The sequence below is a fragment of the Bombina bombina genome, chromosome 7 (genome assembly GCF_027579735.1).
Source record: "Bombina bombina isolate aBomBom1 chromosome 7, aBomBom1.pri, whole genome shotgun sequence".
In the NCBI taxonomy this organism is placed as follows: domain Eukaryota; kingdom Metazoa; phylum Chordata; class Amphibia; order Anura; family Bombinatoridae; genus Bombina; species Bombina bombina.
This window is the reverse complement of record NC_069505.1, coordinates 205,600,177-205,624,340: the sequence shown is the minus strand read 5'-3', so window position 1 is coordinate 205,624,340 and position 24,164 is coordinate 205,600,177. Positions and strand designations below refer to the sequence as shown.

Sequence of the window (24,164 nt, the reverse complement as noted above, 5' to 3'; positions counted from 1 at the left end):
ATAAATAGGTCACTAGAATGTGCAGCCAATGTCTATGTGGAATAGAATTTCTAATAAGAACTGAAAAGCACACTATTTTAGAATGGAATTACAAAATAAATAATGTTATAAATAGGTCACTTGAGTGTGCAGCGAATGTCTGTGTGCTTTTTATTAACTATCCCTCAGCACACTAGGGAAGCAAGCAGTGGCTGGAAACAGGTCTAAATCGAGTTTTTCCGGTCACAAAACACTTCTCTGACCCCCTCTCCCCAATTGCTCCCAGCAAAGTTGTAGTGACCTATCTAAAACAGAGAAAAATATGAGCTGTAATATATTCTGCACTATAAAACAACATTAGGGGGTTAATACCAACTGCTGTGTAGTATTTAAAGTGTCCTCTGATAAAGTACTATACCACCAAGTGATGAGTTCTAAACAATTGCAGAAAAAAAACACCTGAGAGTAGATATGGCTTAAATCCCGTAGGGAGATAACTGAGGAAATAACGGGGTATTCATATATCCATGTATCATTCAGCTTGCTGGAAATCTCTTCTGTTTTCTTTGTGAATGATATGTCCCAGGGATAAAAGATCTCAAATTGTTTGGGAGCTCCCAAACATTAAACCCTAAGTAAGTAGCTGTAACATCTATATTCTTATCCTTAACCTGAGAGGCCAAGAATAGAACTGAGGAGAGATGGGAGGGAATTTAAGCTATTGTGTGGGTTCTTGGCCTCCTCTTAGTGGCAGGACTTGTATTCCACAAATTATGGAGCCCTATGGACATATCATTATATGGAAAAACAAAAAAAAAAAAACAGCGCCTTTCCATGTGCCTTAATCACTATATGGCAGCATTGCTTGCAACAATGTTATGTGTGTGTGTGTGTATATATATATATATATATATATATATATATATATATATATATATATATATATATATATATATATATATATAGTAGGCTGCCATAGAAAGGAAACAAAGAGACAAGGTATATAATTAAATATAAAAGTTTCTTCATAACAGTTTAAAAGGGACACAAGGCAAAGTTATTAAAATTTCTCAAGATTTAGATAGAACATGCAGTTTTAAGAGACTTTACAATTGACTTCCATTATCAAATTGTGCAGTCTTTATATGTACACTTTGTGAGACACAAAATCCTACTGTGCAGGTGGAAGAGTTAGTGTATGAATATACTAACTAGTCTGTTATTGGCTGATGGATGTCACATGATACAGGGGGTCAGAAAATGAAGAAGAAGAAAAAATGGTCAGGAAAGTGTTATTGCATTGTCTTTTAAGTATGCACTTATTAATTATGCAAGTCTGCTGAATGTTATGCTACATGTCCCTTTAAAGGTACAGTCTAGTCCAAAATAAACTTTCATGATAGAGAATGCAATTTTAAACAATTTTCAAAATTTACTTTTATCACCAATTTTGCCGTGTTCTCTTGGTATTCTTATTTGAAAGCTAAACCTAGGCAGCCAATATGCTAATTCCTAAGCCCTTGAAGGCCGTCTCTTCTCTCAGGGTTGGCTAAAATGAATGTCTGTCAAAATAACTGAAATAAGGGGGCAGTTTGCAGAGGCTTAGGTACAAGGCAATCACAGAGGTAAAAAAGTGTATTTATATAACGGTGTTGGTTGTGCAAAACTAGGGAATGGGTAATAAAGGGATTATCTGTCTTTTTAAACAATAAAAATTCTGGTGTAGATTGTCAATTTAAAAAACGTATTAGACCACACAATTTTCCTAAAAGCTTGTTAAAGCCACAGAAATACAAAAAATAAATTGGATAAAAGGTCAAATATTTGCATATTTACTCATGGTCTTAAATATAAATATAAATATAAGCACAGTGAAAGAGCTAGGGAACTAAAAACACACAGGAGCTCAATAAAAACGGGAATATCACACACAGTCACAATCATGAATTCAGGATATACTGTGTGCAAATATCCTGCACCTGTTGGCAAACATATGCTACAATAGATAATGAGCAGGTCCAATTTACACAAAGACTGAGAACATAACTTATGATTATATTAAAAAGTAAATATTCTACTTTTAGATCTATTATCTTGTCCTGCAGGTGAAGGGTTTTAATTTCACTTACCAAAAACAAACCCTATCTATTTCAACCAATCTCAAGTTTAAAGGTTCCATTGCCATGGATTTATTCAGTGTCATTTAAAAGGGACTGTAAAGTCCAAATTAAAATTTCATGATTCATATAGGGCATGCAATTTTAAACAACTTTCCAATTTACTTTTATCATCAATTTTGCTTTGTTCTCTTGGTATACTTAGTTGAAAGCTAAACCTAGGTAGGCTCATATGCTAATTTCAAAAGCCCTTGAAGGCGGTCTCTTATCTGAATGCGTTTCATAGTTTTCACAGCAAGAAGGGTGTTAGTTCATGTGTGCCTTACAGATAACATTGTGCTCACCACATGGAGTTATTTAAGAGTCAGCACTCATTGCCTGAAATGCAAGTGTGTGAAAAGATCTGAGATAAGGGGACAGTCTGCAGAGGCTTAGATACAAGGTAATGACATAGGTAAAAAGTATGATAATAAACAGTGTTGGTTATGGAAAACTGTAAAATAAAGCGATCATCTATCTTTTTAAACAATACCATTTTTGGTGTTTACTGTCCCTTTAAATTGTAATGAAAGATTAAGTTTACTGAATTATTTCTTAGGAATAAGTACTATGAGCATGTAAAGCAAGAATTATACTTTTGAACAAAATAAAAAAATTAAAATAAAAAAACTGAACTGTGTGGAAAATTTGGGCTTGGTATATAGCATTTTGTTGATATGGGTCATTGGATGGTAATAAACAATGTTACAGTACTGGCCAGCAGATTAGATAATTGTTTGTTTTCTGTGCATATTATATTTAATCTCTCTTTGTAGACTAGCTGCAGGTCATGCATACACCATACATCTCACATTTAGTATATCTAATAAAGCAAAAGATAGATTATGTTGATAAAGTTTGTTACTCTTGCAATATTTTTTTTAAACCAATTTATCAACAGTTCTAGCAAACAGCTACTGTTCGAATGGGAACAGCCACCCTAACCATACTATAGCAGATCAGTACTGAACAAACAATTGTAGAAGGCATCAGAACGTTAGAAGGTTTGTTAGTTATTGAAGCGGGGTACAAAGCACATTCGTTTTATGGAATGCAAACTACCCTTAAAGCAGCATTTCTGTTTCTGACAGAAACCCATTTAGTTATAACCCCATCATCTCTGTTTTAGCTTTTTTTCAGTAAATTGACAACCTGTTACAAATTCTTTATTGCACTTTTATTGGTAATTGTTCTTTAAGGAATGCACATTCTAGAGAGGGTATCCCATAAAAATGCACAATCCGTCTGCAAGAGAAAATTTATTTTGACATTGAGCAAAAGCACCCCATAGTGTAAATGATGAATGACAGTAACTTAAAATCCTAAGTGACCTGGGTACTGGATTTGCCCTTATATCCAGGTGTTGCCAAACTTCATTGTGAAATGAAATCTATAAATGTGACTGGAGTGCTGCCGAGTGACAAATATCACCACACCTACCCTTAATATCTGCTTCTTATCAGGGCATAAGAGAAAATCGGGAGTGGCCCAATATGTGGGTGAATTCTTAATTAAAATAATTTAAATCCTTATAAAAATGTTATGACTAAAGTAAAAAAGTTACATTAAAGGGAAACTCTAGTGAAGAAATATAATACAATCTGTTTTGTTATAGCACTTTGTTGTAAAATAATTTCTGTTTTAATATATGTGTTTAACCTCTGGAAAAAGGGTTAAATACACAGTCAAAATTGTGCTCCTGTGCTGGTGAACTAACCAGGGTCAGGTGAATGTGGGCAAGTTCCAATCAGTAGCTTTAACAGCATTTGGCACAGAACTGGGATGCACCAAGCAGCGCAGCTTTGACTTTGGGTCTGATTATCAACAAACATAGAAAGAAACCTCACACAATCTTTTTCTGAGCAATATATATTGTAATGTAGATGTTTTTCTTTCACGTCCAGAAGAAACATAACAGAATAAACAGCTCCCAAGCTAAAATTTGCCTTTCTACATTTATTTGAGGGACCTTGCAGTTGCAGTACTATATAGACATTTTAGATAATCTCACCAGAACTTTAAATTATAAGGTCCAATCAGGTAGATTACAAGTTATGTGCGTTAGAGGGAATTTAACAAACGCGATAAAAAGTTGCGTTATTTCACCCTCCATAGCGCTGCCATGACAAGTTTTGAAACAGCCGGCTTCTGCGTGCAATATGGTTGCGTTGAGCTCCATACCACACAAAATACAAGCGCTGTTTTGACGTGCTCATGCACGCTTTCCCCATAGAAATCAATGGGGACAGTTGGTTAGAAAAAAAAACACTAACACCTGCGATTGCGGAATGAAAATATCCGTAACGCAGCCCCATTGATGTGTATGGGGAAAAAAGTAACGTTTAAACCTAAGACCCTAACATAAAAACCCTAAGTCTAAACACCCCTAATTTGCTGCCCCCGACATTGCCGCCGCCGCCACCTACATAATGTTATTAACCCCTAATCTGACTCTCCCGATATCGCCGCCACCTAAATAAATCTATTAACCCCTAATCTGCCAATCCCGATATCACCACTATACTAAAGTTATTTACCCCTATTCCCTCGCACCCCAACATCGCTGCCACTAAATAAAGCTATTAAACCATAAACCTCTGGCCTCCCACATCGCTACAACTAAATAAACCTAATAACCCCTAAACCGCCAGCCCTGCCTCCACATTGCAACAACCTAAATTAAACTATTAACCCCTAAACCTAACCGTAACCCTAAACCTAACACCCCCTAACTTTAACATAATTAAAATAGAGCTAAATTAAAGTTACAATTTTATTAACTAAATAATACCTTAAAACTAAATACAAACTTACCTGTGAAATAAAACCTAAGCTAGCTACAATATAACTAATAGTTATTTTGTAGCTAGCTTAGGTTTTATTTTTATTACACAGGTAAGTTTGTATTTCTTTTAACTAGGTAGACTAGTTAGTAAATAATTATTAACCATTTACTAACTACATAGTTAATATAAATACAAAAACGTACCTGTGAAATAAAACCTAAGCAGCCTTACACTAAAACCTACCATTACAAAAAATAACAAACGAAATTATCCAACACAATAAACATTATTCCTATTCTAATACCCATTAAAAAAAACAAAAAACAAAAACCCAAAATAAAAAAGCCTATCTATAATAAACTACCAAGGGCCCTTCAAAAGGGTCCTTTGGTAGGGCATTGCCCTAAAGATAACAGCCAGGGGCAAACTACAGGGGGTGCAGAGGTTGCAATTGTGACTGGGCCCCCAAGGGTGGGGGTCCAGCTTAAACAAAAAATTAGAAAAAAAAATATTTTTTTTACAATAAAAAACATTGAACTGCCACTGCCTGCACTGATATCATGTGAGTGTGACATGATGCTTCACTAGTGTCTCTGACTACAGGGGTTAGTGTTTCTGTTTTACCCATTGGTGTTCGTGTGTGTGTGTATATGTATGTGACTGTGTGTGTATGTTTGTGGAACCAGCAAATTACAGACCTTGTTATTAAAGCATGGGGGGGCAGGGGGTAAACAGTGTCAGTCTATACAGTACCACTATATACGGGGGATTGGACCATGTCACAGACTACTGTGGTCGCTTTATAAAGTACTGGGGTGGGTAGGGTCAGGCCAGCCATCTCACCGACAGATTACAGACTGCGTCACTGACTCACTATATACAGTACTGGTGGGTTAAACAGTGTCCCTATATACAGTAATAGGGGGCCAGACCATCTCACAGACTGTGGGCACAGGGTACCTCCTTTTGCAGACGTAATCTGATTCACATTTTTTTCTGAGTTAAAAGTAAAAAAAAAAAAAAAATGATATGTATCAAATTCACTTTATTTGGTGAAGGGGGGCTTCTTAGATTCTTGCACCTGGGCCCTGTGGTTTCTCTTTTCCTACAAAAGAAAATCAAACACCCCCTAACAGTATTACAACCCCCACTCCCCAAACTAACAAAATAAAAAAGTAAAAACCTAATCTACCCATTGCCCTGAAAAGAGCATTTGTATGGGCATTGTCCTAAAAAGGGCATTCAGCTCTTTTATGAAATGCCAAACCCCTAATCTAAAAATAAAAACCCACCCCAAAACGAAAAAAAAAAATAAACATTGCACAAAATAAATGAATTATCCAAAATAATAAAAATGATTCCTAATCTAATACAAAAAAAAAAAAAAACACCCCAAAATAAAAGAAACCTAATCTAGAATAAACTACCAATAGCCCTTAAAAGAGCCTTTTGTATGGCATTGCCCTAAAGATATCAGCTCTTTTTCTAACAAAAATACAAAGACCCACTAACATTACAATCCCCAAACCTACAAAATAATAATAAAAAAAACACCTATCTAAAAAAATAATAATGTACCCATTGCCCTGAAAAGGGCATTTGTATGGGCATTGCCCTGAAAAGGGCATTTGTATGGGCATTGCCCTGAAAAGGGCATTCAGCTCTTTTTCCTGCCCTTAAAGGGGCATTCAGCTCTTTTAAGAGTGCTCACACTAATCTAAAAAAAAAAAACACCCCAAAAAAACATAATTTATTCTTACCTGATAAATTTATTTCTCTTGTGGTGTATCCAGTCCACGGATCATCCATTACTTGTGGGATATTCTCCTTCCCAACAGGAAGTTGCAAGGGGATCACCCACAGCAGAGCTGCTATATAGCTCCTCCCCCAACTGCCATATCCAGTCATTTGACCGAAAACAAGCAGAGAAAGGAGAAACCATAGGGTGCAGTGGTGACGGTAGTTTAAAATTAAAAAATGCCTGCCTTAAACTGACGGGGCGGGCCGTGGACTGGATACACCACAAGAGAAATAAATTTATCAGGTAAGCATAAATTATGTTTTCTCTTGTAAGGTGTATCCAGTCCACGGATCATCCATTACTTGTGGGATACCAATACTAAAGCTAAAGTACACGGATGAAGGGAGGGACAAGGCAGGTACTTAAATGGAAGGTACCACTGCCTGTAAAACCTTTCTCCCAAAAATAGCCTCTGAAGAAGCAAAAGTATCAAATTTGTAGAATTTTGAAAAAGTATGAAGCGAAGACCAAGTCGCCGCCTTGCAAATCTGTTCAACAGAAGCATCATTTTTAAAGGCCCATGTGGAAGCCACAGCTCTAGTAGAATGAGCTGTAATCCTTTCTGGAGGCTGCTGGCCAGCAGTCTCATAGGCTAAGCGGATTATGCTTCTTAGCCAAAAAGAAAGAGAGGTTGCCGAAGCCTTTTGACCTCTCCTCTGTCCAGAGTAGACAACAAACAAAGCAGATGTTTGACGAAAATCTTTAGTAGCTTGTAAGTAAAACTTTAAAGCACGAACCACGTCCAGATTATGTAATAGACGTTCCTTCTTTGAAGAAGGATTAGGACACAAAGACGGAACAACAATCTCTTGATTGATATTCTTATTAGATACCACCTTAGGTAAAAACCCATGTTTGGTACGCAGAACTACCTTATCTGCATGGAAGATCAGATAAGGAGAATCACATTGTAAGGCAGATAACTCGGAAACTCTACGAGCCGAGGAAATAGCTACCAAAAAAAGAACTTTCCAAGATAAAAGTCCGATATCTATAGAATGAAGAGGTTCAAACAGAACCCCCTGAAGAACTTTAAAAACCAAATTTAAGCTCCAAGGTGGAGCAACAGGTTTAAACACAGGCTTGATTCTAACTAAAGCCTGACAAAATGCCTGAACGTCTGGAACATCCGCCAGACGCTTGTGCAAAAGAATAGACAGCGCAGAAATCTGTCCCTTTAAGGAACTAGCTGACAATCCTTTCTCCAATCCTTCTTGGAGAAAAGATAATATCCTGGGAATCCTGACCTTACTCCATGAGTAGCCCTTGGATTCACACCAATAAAGATATTTACGCCATATCTTATGATAGATTTTCCTGGTGACAGGCTTTCGTGCCTGAATTAAGGTATCAATGACTGACTCGGAGAAACCACGCTTTGATAAAATCAAGCGTTCAATCTCCAGGCAGTCAGCCTCAGAGAAATTAGATTTGGATGGTTGAAAGGACCTTGAAGTAGAAGGTCCTGTCTCAGCGGCAGAGTCCATGGTGGAAAGGATGACATGTCCACCAGATCTGCATACCAAGTCCTGCGTGGCCACGCAGGCGCTATCAAGATCACTGATGCTCTCTCCTGCTTGATTTTGGCAATCAAACGAGGGAGCAGAGGAAACGGTGGAAACACATAAGCCAGGTTGAAGGACCAAGGAGATGCTAGAGCATCTATCAGCGTTGCCTTGGGGTCCCTGGACCTGGATCCGTAACAAGGAAGCTTGGCGTTCTGGCGAGATGCCATGAGATCCAGTTCTGGTTTGCCCCAACGATGAGTCAATTGTGCAAACACCTCCGGATGGAGCTCCCACTCCCCCGGATGAAAAGTCTGTCGACTTAGAAAATCCACCTCCCAGTTCTCTACACCTGGGATATGGATAACTGATAGGTGGCAAGAGTGAATCTCTGCCCAGCCAATTATCTTTGAGACTTCTAACATCGTTGAGACTTCTAACATCGCTAGGGAACTCCTTGTTCCCCCTTGATGGGTGATGTAAGCCACAGTCGTGATGTTGCCAGACTGAAATCTGATGGACCTCATTGTCGCTAGCTGAGGCCAAGCCTGAAGAGCACTGAATATCGCTCTCAGTTCCAGAATATTTATTGGAAGGAGTGACTCCTCCTGAGTCCACAATCCCTGAGCCTTCAGGGAGTTCCAGACTGCACCCCAACCTAGAAGGCTGGCATCTGTCGTTACAATTGTCCAATCTGGCCTGCGAAAGGTCATACCTTTGGACAGATGGACCCGAGATAGCCACCAGAGAAGAGAATCCCTGGTCTCTTGATCCAGATTTAGTAGAGGGGACAAATCTGTGTAATCCCCATTCCACTGACTGAGCATGCAGAGTTGCAGCGGTCTGAGATGTAGGCGTGCAAACGGCACTATGTCCATTGCCGCTACCATTAAGCCAATTACTTCCATGCACTGAGCCACCGAAGGGCGAGGAATGGAATAAAGAATGCGACAGGAATTTAGAAGTTTTGATAACCTGGACTCCGTCAGGTAAATTTTCATTTCTACAGAATCTATAAGAGTCCCTAGGAAGCAAACTCTTGTGAGGGGGGATAGAGAACTCTTTTCCTCGTTCACCTTCCACCCATGCGACCTCAGAAATGCCAACACTATGTCCGTATGAGACTTGGCAATTTGGAAGTTTGACGCCTGAATCAGGATGTCGTCTAAATAAGAGGCCACTGCTATGCCCTGCGGCCTTAGAACCGCCAGAAGCGACCCCAGAACCTTCGTAAAACTTCTTGGGGCTGTAGCTAACCCAAAGGGAAGAGCTACAAACTGGTAATGCCTGTCTAGGAAGGCAAACCTGAGAAACCGATGATGATCTTTGTGTATCGGAATGTGAAGATAAGCATCCTTTAGATCCACTGTAGTTATGTATTGACCCTCCTGGATCATAGGTAGGATGGTACGAATAGTCTCCATCTTGAATGATGGAACTCTGAGGAATTTGTTTAAGATCTTTAGATCCAAAATTGGTCTGAAGGTTCCCTCTTTTTTGGGAACCACAAACAGATTTGAGTAAAATCCCTGTCCCTGTTCCTCCTTTGGAACTGGATGGATCACTCCCATAACTAGGAGGTCTTGTACACAGTGTAAGAATGCCTCTCTCTTTATCTGGTTTGCAGATAATTGTGAAAGGTGAAATCTCCCTTTTGGGGGGGAAGCCTTGAAGTCCAGAAGATATTCCTGGGATATAATTTCCAACGCCCAGGGATCCTGGACATCTCTTGCCCACGCCTGGGCGAAGAGCGAAAGTCTGCCCCCTACTAGATCCATTACCGGATAGGGGGCCGTTCCTTCATGCTGTCTTAGAGGCAGCAGCAGGCTTTTTGGCCTGCTTACCTTTGTTCCAGGTCTGGTTAGGTCTCCAGACCGTCTTGGACTGAGCAAAAGTTCCCTCTTGTTTTGCATTAGAGGAAGTTGATGCCGCACTTGCCTTGAAGTTTCGAAAAGGCACGAAAATTAGACTGTTTGGCCCTTGATTTGGACCTATCCTGAGGAAGGGCATGACCTTTTCCTCCAGTGATATCAGCAATAATCTCCATCAAACCAGGCCCGAATAGGGTCTGCCCCTTGAAGGGAATGTTAAGCAGCTTAGACTTTGAAGTAACGTCAGCTGACCATGATTTAAGCCATAGCGCTCTGCGCGCCTGGATAGCAAAACCAGAATTCTTAGCCGTTAGTTTAGTCAAATGAACAATGGCATCAGAAACAAAAGAATTGGCTAGCTTAAGTGCTCTAAGCTTGTCAAGTATGTCATCCAATGGAGTCGCTACCTGTAAAGCCTCTTCCAGAGACTCAAACCAGAACGCCGCAGCAGCAGTGACAGGAGCAATGCATGCAAGGGGCTGTAGGGTAAAACCTTGTTGAATAAACATTTTCTTAAGGTAACCCTCTAACTTTTTATCCATTGGATCTAAGAAAGCACAACTGTCCTCGACAGGGATAGTAGTACGCTTTGCTAGGGTAGAAACTGCTCCCTCCACCTTAGGAACGGTCTGCCATAAGTCCCGTGTGGTGGCGTCTATTGGAAATATTTTTCTAAAAATAGGAGGGGGAGAGAACGGCACACCTGGTCTATCCCATTCCTTAGTAATAATTTCTGTAAACCTTTTAGGTATTGGAAAAACATCAGTACACACTGGCACTGCAAAGTATTTATTCAGTCTACACAATTTCTCTGGCACTGCAATTGTATCACAGTCATTCAGAGCAGCTAAAACCCCCCTGAGTAACACGCGGAGGTGTTCAAGCTTAAATTTAAATGTAGAGATATCAGAATCAGGTTGCATCATATTCCCTGAGTCAGAAACATCACCCACAGAAAGAAGCTCTCCTTCTTCAGCTTCTGCATATTGTGAGGCAGTATCAGACATAGCTCTTAAAGCGTCAGTATGCTCTGTATTTCGTCTAACTCCAGAGCTATCTCGCTTTCCTCTAAATTCAGGTAGTCTGGCTAATACCGCTGACAGTGTATTATCCATGACTGCCGCCATGTCTTGTAAAGTAAACGCTATGGGTGCCCTAGATGCACTTGGCGCCATTTGAGCGTGAGTCCCTTGAGCGGGAGTCAAAGGATCTGACACGTGGGGAGAGTTAGTCGGCATAACTTCCCCCTTGTCAGATTCCTCTGGTGATAAATTTTTTAAAGACAGAATATGATCTTTATTGCTTAAAGTGAAATCAGTACATTTGGTACACATTATAAGAGGGGGTTCCACCATGGCTTTTAAACATAATGAACAAGGAGTTTCCTCTATGTCAGACATGTTTGTACAGACTAGCAATGAGACTAGCAAGCTTGGAAAACACTTTAAATTAAGTTAACAAGCAAATATAATAAACGGTACTGTGCCTTTAAAAGAAACAAATTTTGTCAGAATTTGAAAAACAGTGAAAAAAGGCAGTAAATCAAACGAAATTTTTACAGTGTGTATAATAAGCTAACAGAGCATTGCACCCACTTGCAAACGGATGATTAACCCCTTAGTTAAAAAAACTGATAAAAAAAATGATATAGACGTTTTTTTAACAGTCACACCAAACTGCCACAGCCTTGCTGTGGGCCTACCTTCCCCAACAAACGATTTTGGAAAGCCTAAGAGCCCTTTAGAGATGTCCTATAGCATTCAGGGGACTCCTGGAGGAAGCTGGATGTCTCAGTCTGTAAAAGTTACTGCGCAAAAAAACGCTAATTTAGGCCCCTCCCACTCATAGTAACACAGTGGAAAGCCTCAGGAAACTGTTTCTAGGCAAAATTAAGCTAGCCATGTGGAAAAAACTAGGCCCCAATAAAGTTTTATCACCAAAGTATATATAAAAACGTTTAAACATGCCAGCAAACGTTTTATATTGTAAATATAAAAGAGTATTACCTCAGAAAGTAAGCATGATACCAGTCACTAATAAATCACTGTATTCAGGCTTACCTTACATAAATTTGGTATCAGCAGCATTTTCTAGCATTCACATCTTCTAGAAAAAATCTTAACTGCACATACCTCATAGCAGGATAACCTGCACGCCATTCCCCCGCTGAAGTTACCTCTCTCTTCAGTCATGTGTGAGAACAGCAATGGATCTTAGTTACAACCTGCTAAGATCATAGAAATCACAGGCAGATTCTTCTATTTTTCTGCCTGGGACAAAATAGTACAACTCCGGTACCATTTAAAAATAACAAACTTTTGATTGAAGCAAGATAACAGCTACATTTCATCACTTTCCTCTTACTACCTCCATGCTTGTTGAGAGTGGCAAGAGAATGACTGGATATGGAAGTTGGGGGAGGAGCTATATAGCAGCTCTGCTGTGGGTGATCCTCTTGCAACTTCCTGTTGGGAAGGAGAATATCCCACAAGTAATGGATGATCCGTGGACTGGATACACCTTACAAGAGAAAACCTAACACTAACCCCTCTTTAGGTATTCACAGTTGTTGAAGTCCGGCTTGAACGATCTTCTTCCCGGCGGCTCCATCTTCATCCAGGCAGCTCCATCTTCATCGCGGGACCGGCATCTTCTTCATTCCTGCGGAGGCAGAGTAGCGATGTGCGGAGGTGGAAGTCCAGGCCAAAGTCCGGAAAGAGGTCCAGTCAGAGGTCCATCTATTCAACATGGAGGTTCTCTTCATGCGATTGTCCACCGCACACTGAGGATTGAAGTGCAAGGTACCCCTTTTATACTGGGGGTACCATTGCATTCCTATTTGCTGACAAATTTGAATCAGCCAATAGGAATTATGGCTGCTAAAATCCTATTGGCTGTTCAAATCAGCCAATAGGATTTAAGCAGCTCATATTCTATTGGCGTTAGGTTTAGGGGTTAATAGTTTAAATTAGTTTATTGCGATGTGGGGAGGCTTTTGGTTTAAGGGTTAATAGATTAATTTAGTATATTTTGTTGTGGGGGGGGCTTTTTCGGTTCAGGGGTTAATATGTTTATTATAGTGGTGGTGGTGTCAGGGAGCGGCAGAATAGGGGTTAATAACTTTAGTATAGTGGGGGCGATGTGGGCGGAAGGCAGATTAGGGGTTAATAATATTTTAATAGTGTTTGTGATGCGGGAGGGCGGCGGTTTAGGGGTTAATAACTTTATTATAGTGGTGACGATGTTGGGGAGGGGCGAAATAGGGGGTTAATAAATTTTATTAGTGGCGGCAATGTCGGGGGCGGCAGATTAGGGGTTAATAGCTTTAATATAGTATTTGAGATGCGGGAGAGCCTCGGTTTAGGGGTTAATAGGTGTTTAGTGTACTTTGTAACACTTTAGTTATGAGTTTTATGTAACAGTTTTGTTGCGTAAAATTCCTAACTACTGCTCTCAGATGGCGGTACGGAACTTGTCATTATAGGGTGTTACACAAGCTTTTTAGCCTCACCGCAAAACTTGTAATGGCAGCGCTATGGAAGTCCCATGAAAAAAGGTAATTTTTACGACTGCGGGACTGATGTTGCATTACAGGCTAAAGGGCTTGCGGTACAGCTATACCGATAAGACTTGTAATGGCTGTGTTGCCGTTTTAACGCTGAAATTACCATTAAAAGACGAACGCACAACTCGTAATCTACCTGTATGGTATGTGTTTTAAACAAGTTAAGCCCATAGCAGACGTGAGTTTGTTTAAAAATTACATACTCAAAACAGAGTTTTATTTTTATGTCAATTTAAAGGGACACTAAACTCATTTTTTTATTTAATGATTCAGATAGAGCAGCAGTTTTAAGCAAATTTCTAATTTACTCCTAGTATCAATTTTTCTTAGTACTCATGGTATCTAATTAAAAAGCAGGAATGTAAAGCCATTTTTGGTTTAGAACCTAGGTTATGCTTGCTTATTGGTGGCTACATGTAGCAATAAGCAAGCACTATCCAGGGTGCTGAACCTAAAATGGGCCACCTCCTAAGCTTTACATTCCTGATTTTTAAATAAAGATAGCAAGAGAACAAAGAAAAATTGATAATGTGAGTAAATTAGAAAGGTGCTTAAAATTGCTGCTCTAATTGGGTTTAGTGTCCCTTTAAGGGAGTCTATATATTATTTTTTGCAACACATATTGCAAATTAACAGTTATTTTTTTATATACATTGTATATAAAAAAGGGAATTTTGAAATGTGGTATAGTCTGTTTTTGAAAAAAAGTATTCAACAGTTTAGCCAAATAACATTAATGCAGGAGTATCTGTTGTGAACAAACATGCATTTCTTGAAAGTTTCAAGGGACATGAAAATGTACTTCTTTCTCTTGATATCGTTTGCAGAGTAAGCAGCAATTCACTACTGGGAGCTAGCTGAACACATCTAGTCAGCCAATCACAAGAGACAAATGGTGTGCTGGAATCAATCACCAGCTAGCTCTCACTAGTGTAGGCAAGCACAACTGATAGCAAGAGGACAAACAACATTTGAAAACAAAGCATGTAATTTTAACCTCTTAAGGACATATGATGGAATTTTTCCGTCATAAAACAATTGAGCAAACTGAAAGCTGTGTCCTTAAAGGGTTAAGACACTTTTAAATTCACTTCTGTCTGGATCATGATTACTTTCCTATCCCTTTCAGTTTAAACCTAAACAAATGTGATTTACCCTTTTTATGCAGGCTATTTTTAATAGTTTTTTTTTAGTTGTTGATATAAGCACTTCCATCGGGTTCTTTAAAGCCTTGTTTCTCAACCTGTGGTACACGAACCCCTGGGGGTACCTAGAGCATTGGCAATGGGCTGCTAATCAACTGTATCGCAGAAATGAGTGTTCTCAAACAACCATATCAAGCCAGATTCTAATTCCCTTTCTAGGCTCACTCACAGGGACTACATCATGTAGGAGAATCCTTAGCATCTGGTTGGTAACTTACATCTGAGAGCTGGAGTTGAGAAATGCTGATTTAAAGATTTTCACAGGGAAAGTGCCAAGTAAAGTGTAAAGCAGTGTGAGAAAAGGTGTCAGAGACAAGCACCAGATATAGGGCCACAGTGAAATATGTCATGATGATATGTGCCAGGTAAAGTGTTTTATACCCAAGTGTGCCACAATGAAATTAGCCTGATAAGCAGAAGCAGTTAGATGCAGAATTAGGTCTTTGTTTTCTTAATGAAGGGTCACCATATTAAATGGCTATGGGCTAGATTACAAGTGGAGCGGAAAATATCACTTTGCGTAAAGCGATATTTGCACTCCACTTAGTAACACCAGCACACTCAAATATATATATAAATCCAAAGAACAAATGGCTGCACTCTGAGTTTAAATGATGACAATCTTTAATGTGTGAAAGTTTTCACCCCCGACGAAGAGGTGAATTCCCGAAAAACGTTCACACATTAAAGATTGTCATCATTTAAACTTAGAGAATGCAACCACGTATTATTTGTATATATAAGAACAAATGGTTGTGCACTCTGGGTTCAAATATATATATATATATATATATATATATATATATATATACGCACACACACATACATATATATATTTATATATATATACACACATCTACACACACAAATATATACAGGATTGCCCCAATAATTTTTTGAATCCTAATCACATTCATGTGTTGTGGTCCAGGGTACTTAGGGCACATTTTTATGCCTATAGGGGTATGTGCAACAAAAAGTTTGAGACGCACTGCTTTAAAAAGGACAGGGATCTTCATATAACACGTAATGATTTTCATTAATGCTTTCAACTTTTTTTTTTTTAAATTGTAAATGTATAAAGGGTTGACAATTTATTAGCACATAAAATGTATAATGTATAAATGTTTACCTCTTCGTCCCTCTCCAGTTCTAGCCCTGTCTCCATTAAGTTTTCTTCGTATTCCTCCCTGCGGAACCTCTTGTCATCTTCGTGATAATCCATTTTTGGCTCAGTTTCTGCAGATTCCAAGTCAGCTGTTCCACCTGGTAACTGGTGGTCCTCCTTAGCACTGCGGGAGCCATGCACTGAGTTGTTATGGAAGGTTCGTTTACTTGGCGTTCTGCTGCCTGTGGATTTCTTATAGGTGTATGCGAGCATATAATCCACCTTCCTCTGGCCGTCTCTAAAACACAAACCCCGTTTACAAGCAGCATCCTGATCTCCACCCAGAGAGTTCAGCAACTGCAGAAAAGAACATAAAGAAAATGAGATATTCCAACTCCAAGATATGCGTTACCCACACCCAAGGTTTACTCAAACATTATGCGCCATGTTGTAGCTTACAAACAAGCAGATTGGGTTATGTATGGAAGCATCTTTAAATTATTATTTCGGTCTTACCACCCCAAAAAGGTGATTTAAAGGGATATTAAACCTAATTTTTTTATTTCATGATTCAGATAGAGTATTCAATTTTAAGCAACTTTCTAATTTACCTGTATTATCATTTTTTCTTATTTCTCTTGCTATCTTTATTTAAAAAGGAGGAATGTAAAGCTTAGAAGCCAACCCATTTTAGGTTCAGCACCCTGGATAGAGTTTGCTTATTGGTGGCTACATTCAGCCAACCAATAAGCAAATTGTAACCCAGGTTCTAAACCAAAGATAGGCCAGCTCCTATGCTTTACATTCCTGCTTTTCAAATAAAGATTGCAAGAGAATGACAACAAATTGATAACATGAGTAAATTAGAACGTTTAAATCCTTTTAAGTTTAGTTAGCAAATCAAATTATTTCTTTAAGGGTACATAAAACCCAAAAAAATATTTAATGATTTAGACAGAACATCTGATTTTAATCAACTTTTCAATTTACCTCTATAATCTAATTTGCTTCATTCTCTAGGTTTCCATGGTAGGCTTAGAAACAGCAATGCATTACTGGGGGCTAGCTCCTGATATGTGGTTGTACACAAATAACCCTTTTCATTGGTTTTCTAGATGTGTTCAGCTAGCTCTCAGTAGTGCACAGCTGCTCCTTCAACAGAGAATAACAAGAGAATGAAGCAAATTTGATAATAGAAGTAAATTGGAAAGTGCTTTATCCAAATCAAGAAAGACGAATTCCGGGTTTCATGTCCCTTTAAGCATGGATTGAAAAATGAAAAGGGATGTGAAAATATAATTGAAAAGCCTTCACAATTCTGATTTTAAATTTAATAAAAATTCAAATTTACTTCATGCTATCAAATGTACCTATTTCTTTGGTATTCTTTGTTGTAACATAGCTAATTTCAATGAGACCATATCTAGTAAGGCTCAGGAGCGTGCCTGTGTCTTGGGACTATATAGTAGCAGAGTTTTGATCAATGTTTGTAGCATTGTTATTCATACAGTGATCAGAACATGGAAATAAGAGCTACATTTCAGCAGAGTACAAAACAAAAAGATGCATTTGATAAATGAGGAAAACTGGGGAAAAAAAAAAAAATCTGAATCATGAATTTTGACTTCTAGAGGCCGTGTCTCAGATATTCCCAAACAAGTTATAGTTAAAAGGGACAGTAAAGTCATAATTAGACATTCATGATTCAGACAGATACATTAATTAGCTTCTTTCTCTTATTATTCTTTTGGCGAAAGGTTTATCTGGGTAAGCTCAGGAGCAGCAAAGAACCTAGGTTCTAGCTGCTGATTGGTGGCTGTATGTATATATATATATATATATATATATATATATATATATATATATATATATATATATATATATATATATATATATATATATATACATACACACATACATACATACACAAATAAACACACACATACATATATATATATATACACACACACACACAGTATATATACACATACACACACAGTATATATATATATATATATATATATATATATATATATATATATATATATATATATATATATATATATATACACACACACATACATACATACATACACACACAGTATATATATACACACACACACAGTATATATACACACACACATTGTCATTGGCTCACCCATGTGTTCAGTTAGAAACCAGTAGTGCATTGCTGCTCTTTCAACAAAGCATACCAAGAGAATTAAGCCAAATTGATAATAGAAGTAAAGTGGAAAGTTGTTTCTACCTAAAGCATGAAAGAAAAAAAAATGGGTTTTATGTCCCTTTAAAAAGTTTCATGATTCAGATAAAGCATGGCATTTAAAAAACAACTTTTTTGATAATGAAAGTATATTGTAGTCTTTTTATATGCACACTTTCTAGGGCTCCAGCTCCTACTGAGCATGTGCAAAAGTGCCCAGTATATACGTAAATGCATTTTGTGATTGGCTGATGGTTGTCACATGACACAGGAGGAGGGACAATTGGAGTAAAATTGCCATAAAAATTCTACTGCTCGTTAAAAATTCAAAATGCTTTTGCTTTGTCTTTTTATTGTGTATTAGTCAATGGTTCAATTCTACTGTAGTAGTCCTCTAATTGTTTTCGAATGGCCAAACTCCATTTATTATTTGGTTTATTTGTTGGACAAATCTGGTCTTATTTATAGAGTAGATAAGGCTGGTTACGGTTTCTTAGGAGAGCTTGCATTGTTTTGCAGCTCAGTATTGGATGGATCTTTGCTAAGGGCAGGTAAGGATAGACATTTGGTAGCATTATGCTTGTGCAGCCTGCACTTCCAATTCTCAGAACTAGAAAACTCACAATTAAAATGACAGACAATTGTGCCAAAATAAATATTGCAAAGTTGTTTTACTACGGTCTGTGTTATAATTTGCCAAATTCTTAGTTACCCATTAGTCTCAAGATCATAAATCAAGTGTCATGTAAACTTAAAGATAATGAAAACAAGTATAAATAGAAGTTAGGAATCACTACTACCTTACAGAAACACACTTCAGCTACACATTTAAAAACACTTTTTGAATGAACAACAATGCTACCTTTAACCCCTTATGAATCAAAGGCAGTGATGGGATTCAGCAAGTTCTCCCTAGTTCTTGCAAACCTGTTACTAAAATTTCCCAAATTCTCAAGAACCAGTGGTTGGTTGATGCCATCTTCCTTAAAGGGACAGTACACTGTAAAATAGTTTTTCCCTTAATGTGTGTCCAATTTCCTGCTATGCAAGCAGCAGTGTAAACAATGTACGAGAAATTGCTCATTTACGTTTTTTTCAAGCAATGCATGCTACAGTCTTGTAGTTTGATATAGACTATAGTTTGTTTTTTAGGGAGTTAAAGGGACACTGAACCCAAATGTTTTCTTTCATGATTCAGATACAGCATGCCAATTTTAAGCAACTTTGTAATTTACTCCTATTAATTTTTCTTCATTATCTTGATATCTATTTGAAAAGCAGGAATTTAAGCTTTGGTTCAGCACCTGGGTATTATTATTCTTTATTTATTAAGCGCCAACAGGTTCCGCAACACTGTCCATGGGTACAAAAAAGTGCAATGGTGAAACAATACAATAAAAGACAATTTTACAGACAAATGTAGGGGAATTGAGGGCCCTATTCCTGTGGGAACTTACAATCTAGATGGATAGGAGGATGGAAAACAGGAGGTGGGGACTGCAGAGGTGAGAATGATATTAGTGAGGAGATAGATGAGGTCAACTGTTAGGTAAGTGAAATTAATTTGTTACTGAGTCGGGTGATAAGCTTCCCTGAACAAAAAGGTCTTTAGGAAACGTTTAAAGGAGTAGAGGTTAGGTGAAAGTCTGACAGCTTGAAGAAGTGCGTTCCAGAGGGTTGGTGCCGCACAAGAAAAGTTCTGTAGTCTAGCATGAGAGGAGGGGATGGTAGAGGACAAAAGGAGCAGGTCATTGTTGGATCTTAGGTGGCGGGCTGGAGTATATTTGTTGATGAGTGAGGATGGGTAGGGTGGGGCAGCATTGGTGAGGGCTTTGTAGGTCAGGGTGAGAATTTTGAATTCAACTCTGTTGTGAATAGGGAGCCAGTGAAGGGACTTGCAGAGAGGTGCAGCAGATACAGAGCGTCGGGAGAGGTGGATTAGCCTAGCAGAGGTATTTAGGATGGATTGAAGGGGGGAGAGAGGGAGGCCAGATAGTAAGTTATTACAGTAGTCAAGTCAGGAAATTACCAGGGAGGGGGATTAGCTGTTTAGTAGTTTCAGCACTCAGAAACAGATTCATTTTGGAGATATTGCGTAGGTGGTTGCAGTAGGATGAAGAGAGCAATTGGATGTGGGGAATGAAGGACAGATTTGAGTCAAGTACGATTACAAGGCAGCGGACCTAGGGTGCCGCCAACAGTGATATAAAATTAGAGACTGGAGTAGAGATAGGGGGGGGGGGATTAGAAGTAGTTCAGTCTTGGACATGTTTATTTTTAGGTAGTGAGAGGCCATCCAGGAGGAAATGCCAGATAAGCAGTCGCTGATGTGAGAATTGACAGAAGGAGAGAGTGCAGGGGTGGATAGGTAGATCTGGGTATCATCAGCATAGCGGTGATAGTTGAAGCCATAGCTGTTTACCCAGTGAAGAAGTGTAAATAGAGAAGAGTAGAGGACCCAGTACAGAGCCTTGAGGTACTCCAACAGACAGAGGCAAAAGAGAGGAGTCACCAGCAAAAGAGACAGAGAAGGACCTATTAGAGAGATAAGATGAATCTAGGAGAAGGCAGTGTCACAGAGCCCAAGAGAATTGAGAGTCCATAGGAGAAGGGGATGGTCAACAGTGTCAAAGGCAGCAGAGAGGTCAAGTAAGATGAGTATAGAGTAGTAGCCTTTGTTTTTAGCAGAAAGGAGATCGTTAGTAACCTTGGTGAGGGCAGTCTCAGTTCAGTGTTAGGGAAGTAAGCCAGATTGCAGGGGGTCGAGAAATGAGTTGGAGGACAGGAAGTGGGTTAGGCGATCGAAAACTGGGTAGCACCTTTTGATTGGTGGCTAAATGTCAGGAGTGTTTCTGTGTGTGTTTTTTTTTTTTGAGTGTGTGAGTATTTCTGAGTGTCTGTTAGTGAGTACATGCTTCTGTTTGAGTATTTCTGTGTGTCTGAGAATGTGTCTATGCCTTTGAATGTTTGTGTGTATCTGAGTGTTTCTGCACACTTAAGCATCCAAAAATTGAACATCTATTGAGCTCATGTGTGCGTTTATCTGGCTCTGATATTAGCTAGTGCCTCTCCAGCTACTGACTCAACGCATGTCTCACATACACACATAAATACTATATAACACAGTATATTGTGTGCACCAGACACCACTGGCTGTAACAGTACTAGCAGCGCACAGTGTACTGTACACATTAAAAAAGGAAACAGTGTTCTGTCTCGCATTAGCAAAAAAAAAAAAAAAAAGTATATGGACACAGAAAATGAAGCAAAATCTGCGTCTCAGTTCAGGTTTATTATTCCTACATAAAAGTGCTAAGTACATTCATCTTATAGAAGCATTCTACAGGAAAACTAAAATGGACATCATTGTATTTAAAATGTGGATTAAATGCATTTTTACAATATGCTTTATAAAGTATAGGAGCATAAAGCTGTAGGTTGATTGCCTCTGACACACCTCCTAGTATTTCCTAAAGACTTTCCATACAGGGAAGAGAGGGGACTGATGAGTTGGCCTGCCAGTGTTTTGTGGTCTGAGCCATAATAAAAGGGACAGGGTTGTGGGTGGATGTATCCTGGGTCGGGTTCTCTATGGCTGGAGACACTGCAGGTGGAAAATGAACAGACCTCCTAACCCTTGATAAAGAGCTGCTGAGAGTTCTTCAATGGATCACTGAGCAACTAAAAGCCATTAGTGATGACGCAAATTGTTCGCCGGCGAATAGTTCCCGGCGAACATAGCTTGTTCACGTTCGCAACTGCGGGCGAAGATATGCGATGTTCGATCTGCCCCCTATTCCTCATCATTGAGTAAACTTTGACCCTGTATCTCACAGTCTGCAGACACATTCCAGCCAATCAGTAGCAGACCCTCCCTCCCAGACCCTCCCAGCTCCTGGACAGCAGCCATTTTAGATTCATTCGGAAGCTGCATTCTTAGTGAGAGGAGGGACAGTGTAGCTGCTGCTGATTTAATAGGGAAATTGATAGCTAGGCTAGTGTATTCAGTGTCCACTACAGTCCTGAAGGACTCATCTGATCTCTGCTGTAAGGACAGCACCCCAAAAAGCCCTTTTTAGGGCTAGAACATCAGTCTTTTTTTTTTTCCCTGTGTAATCTAATTGCAGTTGCCTGCCTGCCAAGCCACTTGCCCAGTGCCACCACTCATATCTGGTGTAACAGTAGTGTAAATTTAAAAAAAAAAAAAAAAACTTTTTTGACTGTGAAACATCAGTCTGCTAGTGTAATCTAATTGCAGTTGCATGTGTGCCAGGCTCACAGCGTATACTGTGCCCACTTGCCCAGTGCCAACACTCATATCTGGTGTAACAGTAGTGTAAATTTAAAAAAAAAAAACATTTTTTGACTGTGAAACATCAGTCTGCTTGTGTAATCTAATTGCAGTTGCCTGCCTGCCAGCGTGTGTGCCAGGCTCACAGCATATACTGTGCACACTTGCCCAGTGCCACCACTCATATCTTGTTTAATAGTAGTGTAAGTGTACATTTAAAAAAAAAAAAAAAAAGTTTTTGGACTGTGAAACATCAGTCTGCTTTTTTGTGTCAGGCTCACAGCGTATACTGTGCCCACTTGCCCAGTGGCACCACTCATATCTTCTTTAATAGGAGTGCAAGTGTACATTTAAAAAAAATGACAGGCAGAGGCAGGCCACCCCGCAGGTGCCGTTGTGGTCGTGGTGCTGTGATTCCCTTTGGCCCTAGAATAATGCCCAGTGTTCAGAGGCCACGTACCATGAACGCGAAAAGTTCTGAGGACATAGTTGACTGGCTAACACAGGACACCCAATCTTCTACAGCTTCCGCTCGGAACCTTGATGCACCATCCACCTCCAGCTTAGCTTCGGGCACCTCTCAAGTTACCACTCGCCCGCCACCACCAACACTAGCACCACAGCCACTTCACATGATATGTCAGAGGAGTTATTTACACATCAGTTTGAAGAAATGAGTGATGCACAACCATCATTGACAGAGGATGTAGATAACAGTGATATGTCTCAGTCAGGCAGCATTACAGACATGGATGTACGGTATGATGATGATGATGTTGTACCCGCTGCTGCTTCCTTTCTTGAGTTGTCAGATACAAGTAAAGCGGTTGATGATGACGATGCCCGCTAGAAGAGAAAAAGAACGGGGGAAAGTTCAGATGGGGAGACAGAGAGGAGGAGGCAGGGACAAGTTGGAAGCAGGTCATCGCAAGGAGCTAGTGGCACAGTCAGAAAGCATGCATCGGCAACCGGGGTCAGCCAGACAGCACGCCAATCAACGCATGCTGTTGCCACCACCAGAATGCCGTCATCGCAGAGCTTAGCAGTGTGGCATTTTTTTTGTGTGTCTGCCTCTGACAACAGCGATGCCATTTGCAACCTGTGCCAAAAGAAACTGAGTCGTGGGAAGTGCAACACCCACCTAGGTACAACTGCTTTGCGAAGGCACATGATCTCACATCACAAATGCCTATGGGATCAACACATGAGTACAAGCAGCACACAAACTCAAAGCCGCCATCCTCCTCCTGGTCAAGCATCTTCAGCCACGTCAACCACTGCTGTCCTCCTTGCCCCCTCTCAACCATCCGCCACTCCGTCTCTCTTCCGGAGCAGTTCCTGCTCATCTGCCCAGTGTCAGATGTCTGTCAAGGACATGTTTGAGCATAAGAAGCCAATGTCACAAAGTCACCCCCTTGCCCGGCGTCTGACAGCTGGCTTGTCTGAACTCTTAGCCCGCCAGCTTTTACCATACAAGCTGGTGGAGTCGGAGGCATTCAAAAAATTTGTAGCTATTGGGACACCGCAGTAGAAGGTACCCGGCCGAAATTTCTTTGCACAAAAGGCAATCCCCAACCTGTACTCGATTGTGTGAAAGGAAGTAATGGCATGTCTGGCACACAGTGTTGGGGCAAGGGTCCATCTGACCACTGATACCTGGTCTGCAAAGCATGGTC

General features: G+C 39.6%; 1 protein-coding gene across 7 annotated transcripts in view; it reads right to left on the bottom strand.

Annotated features, from left to right (window-relative positions):
* Positions 1-24,164, bottom strand: part of ANO1 (anoctamin 1) — a 311,489-nt gene that overhangs the window by 124,306 nt on the left and 163,019 nt on the right. For all 7 annotated transcript variants that reach the window (XM_053720573.1, XM_053720571.1, XM_053720575.1 and 4 more), the window contains one exon: positions 16,001-16,333. In XM_053720573.1, coding sequence (XP_053576548.1) covers positions 16,001-16,333 — 333 coding nt within the window. The remainder of the gene's footprint in view (positions 1-16,000; positions 16,334-24,164) is intronic.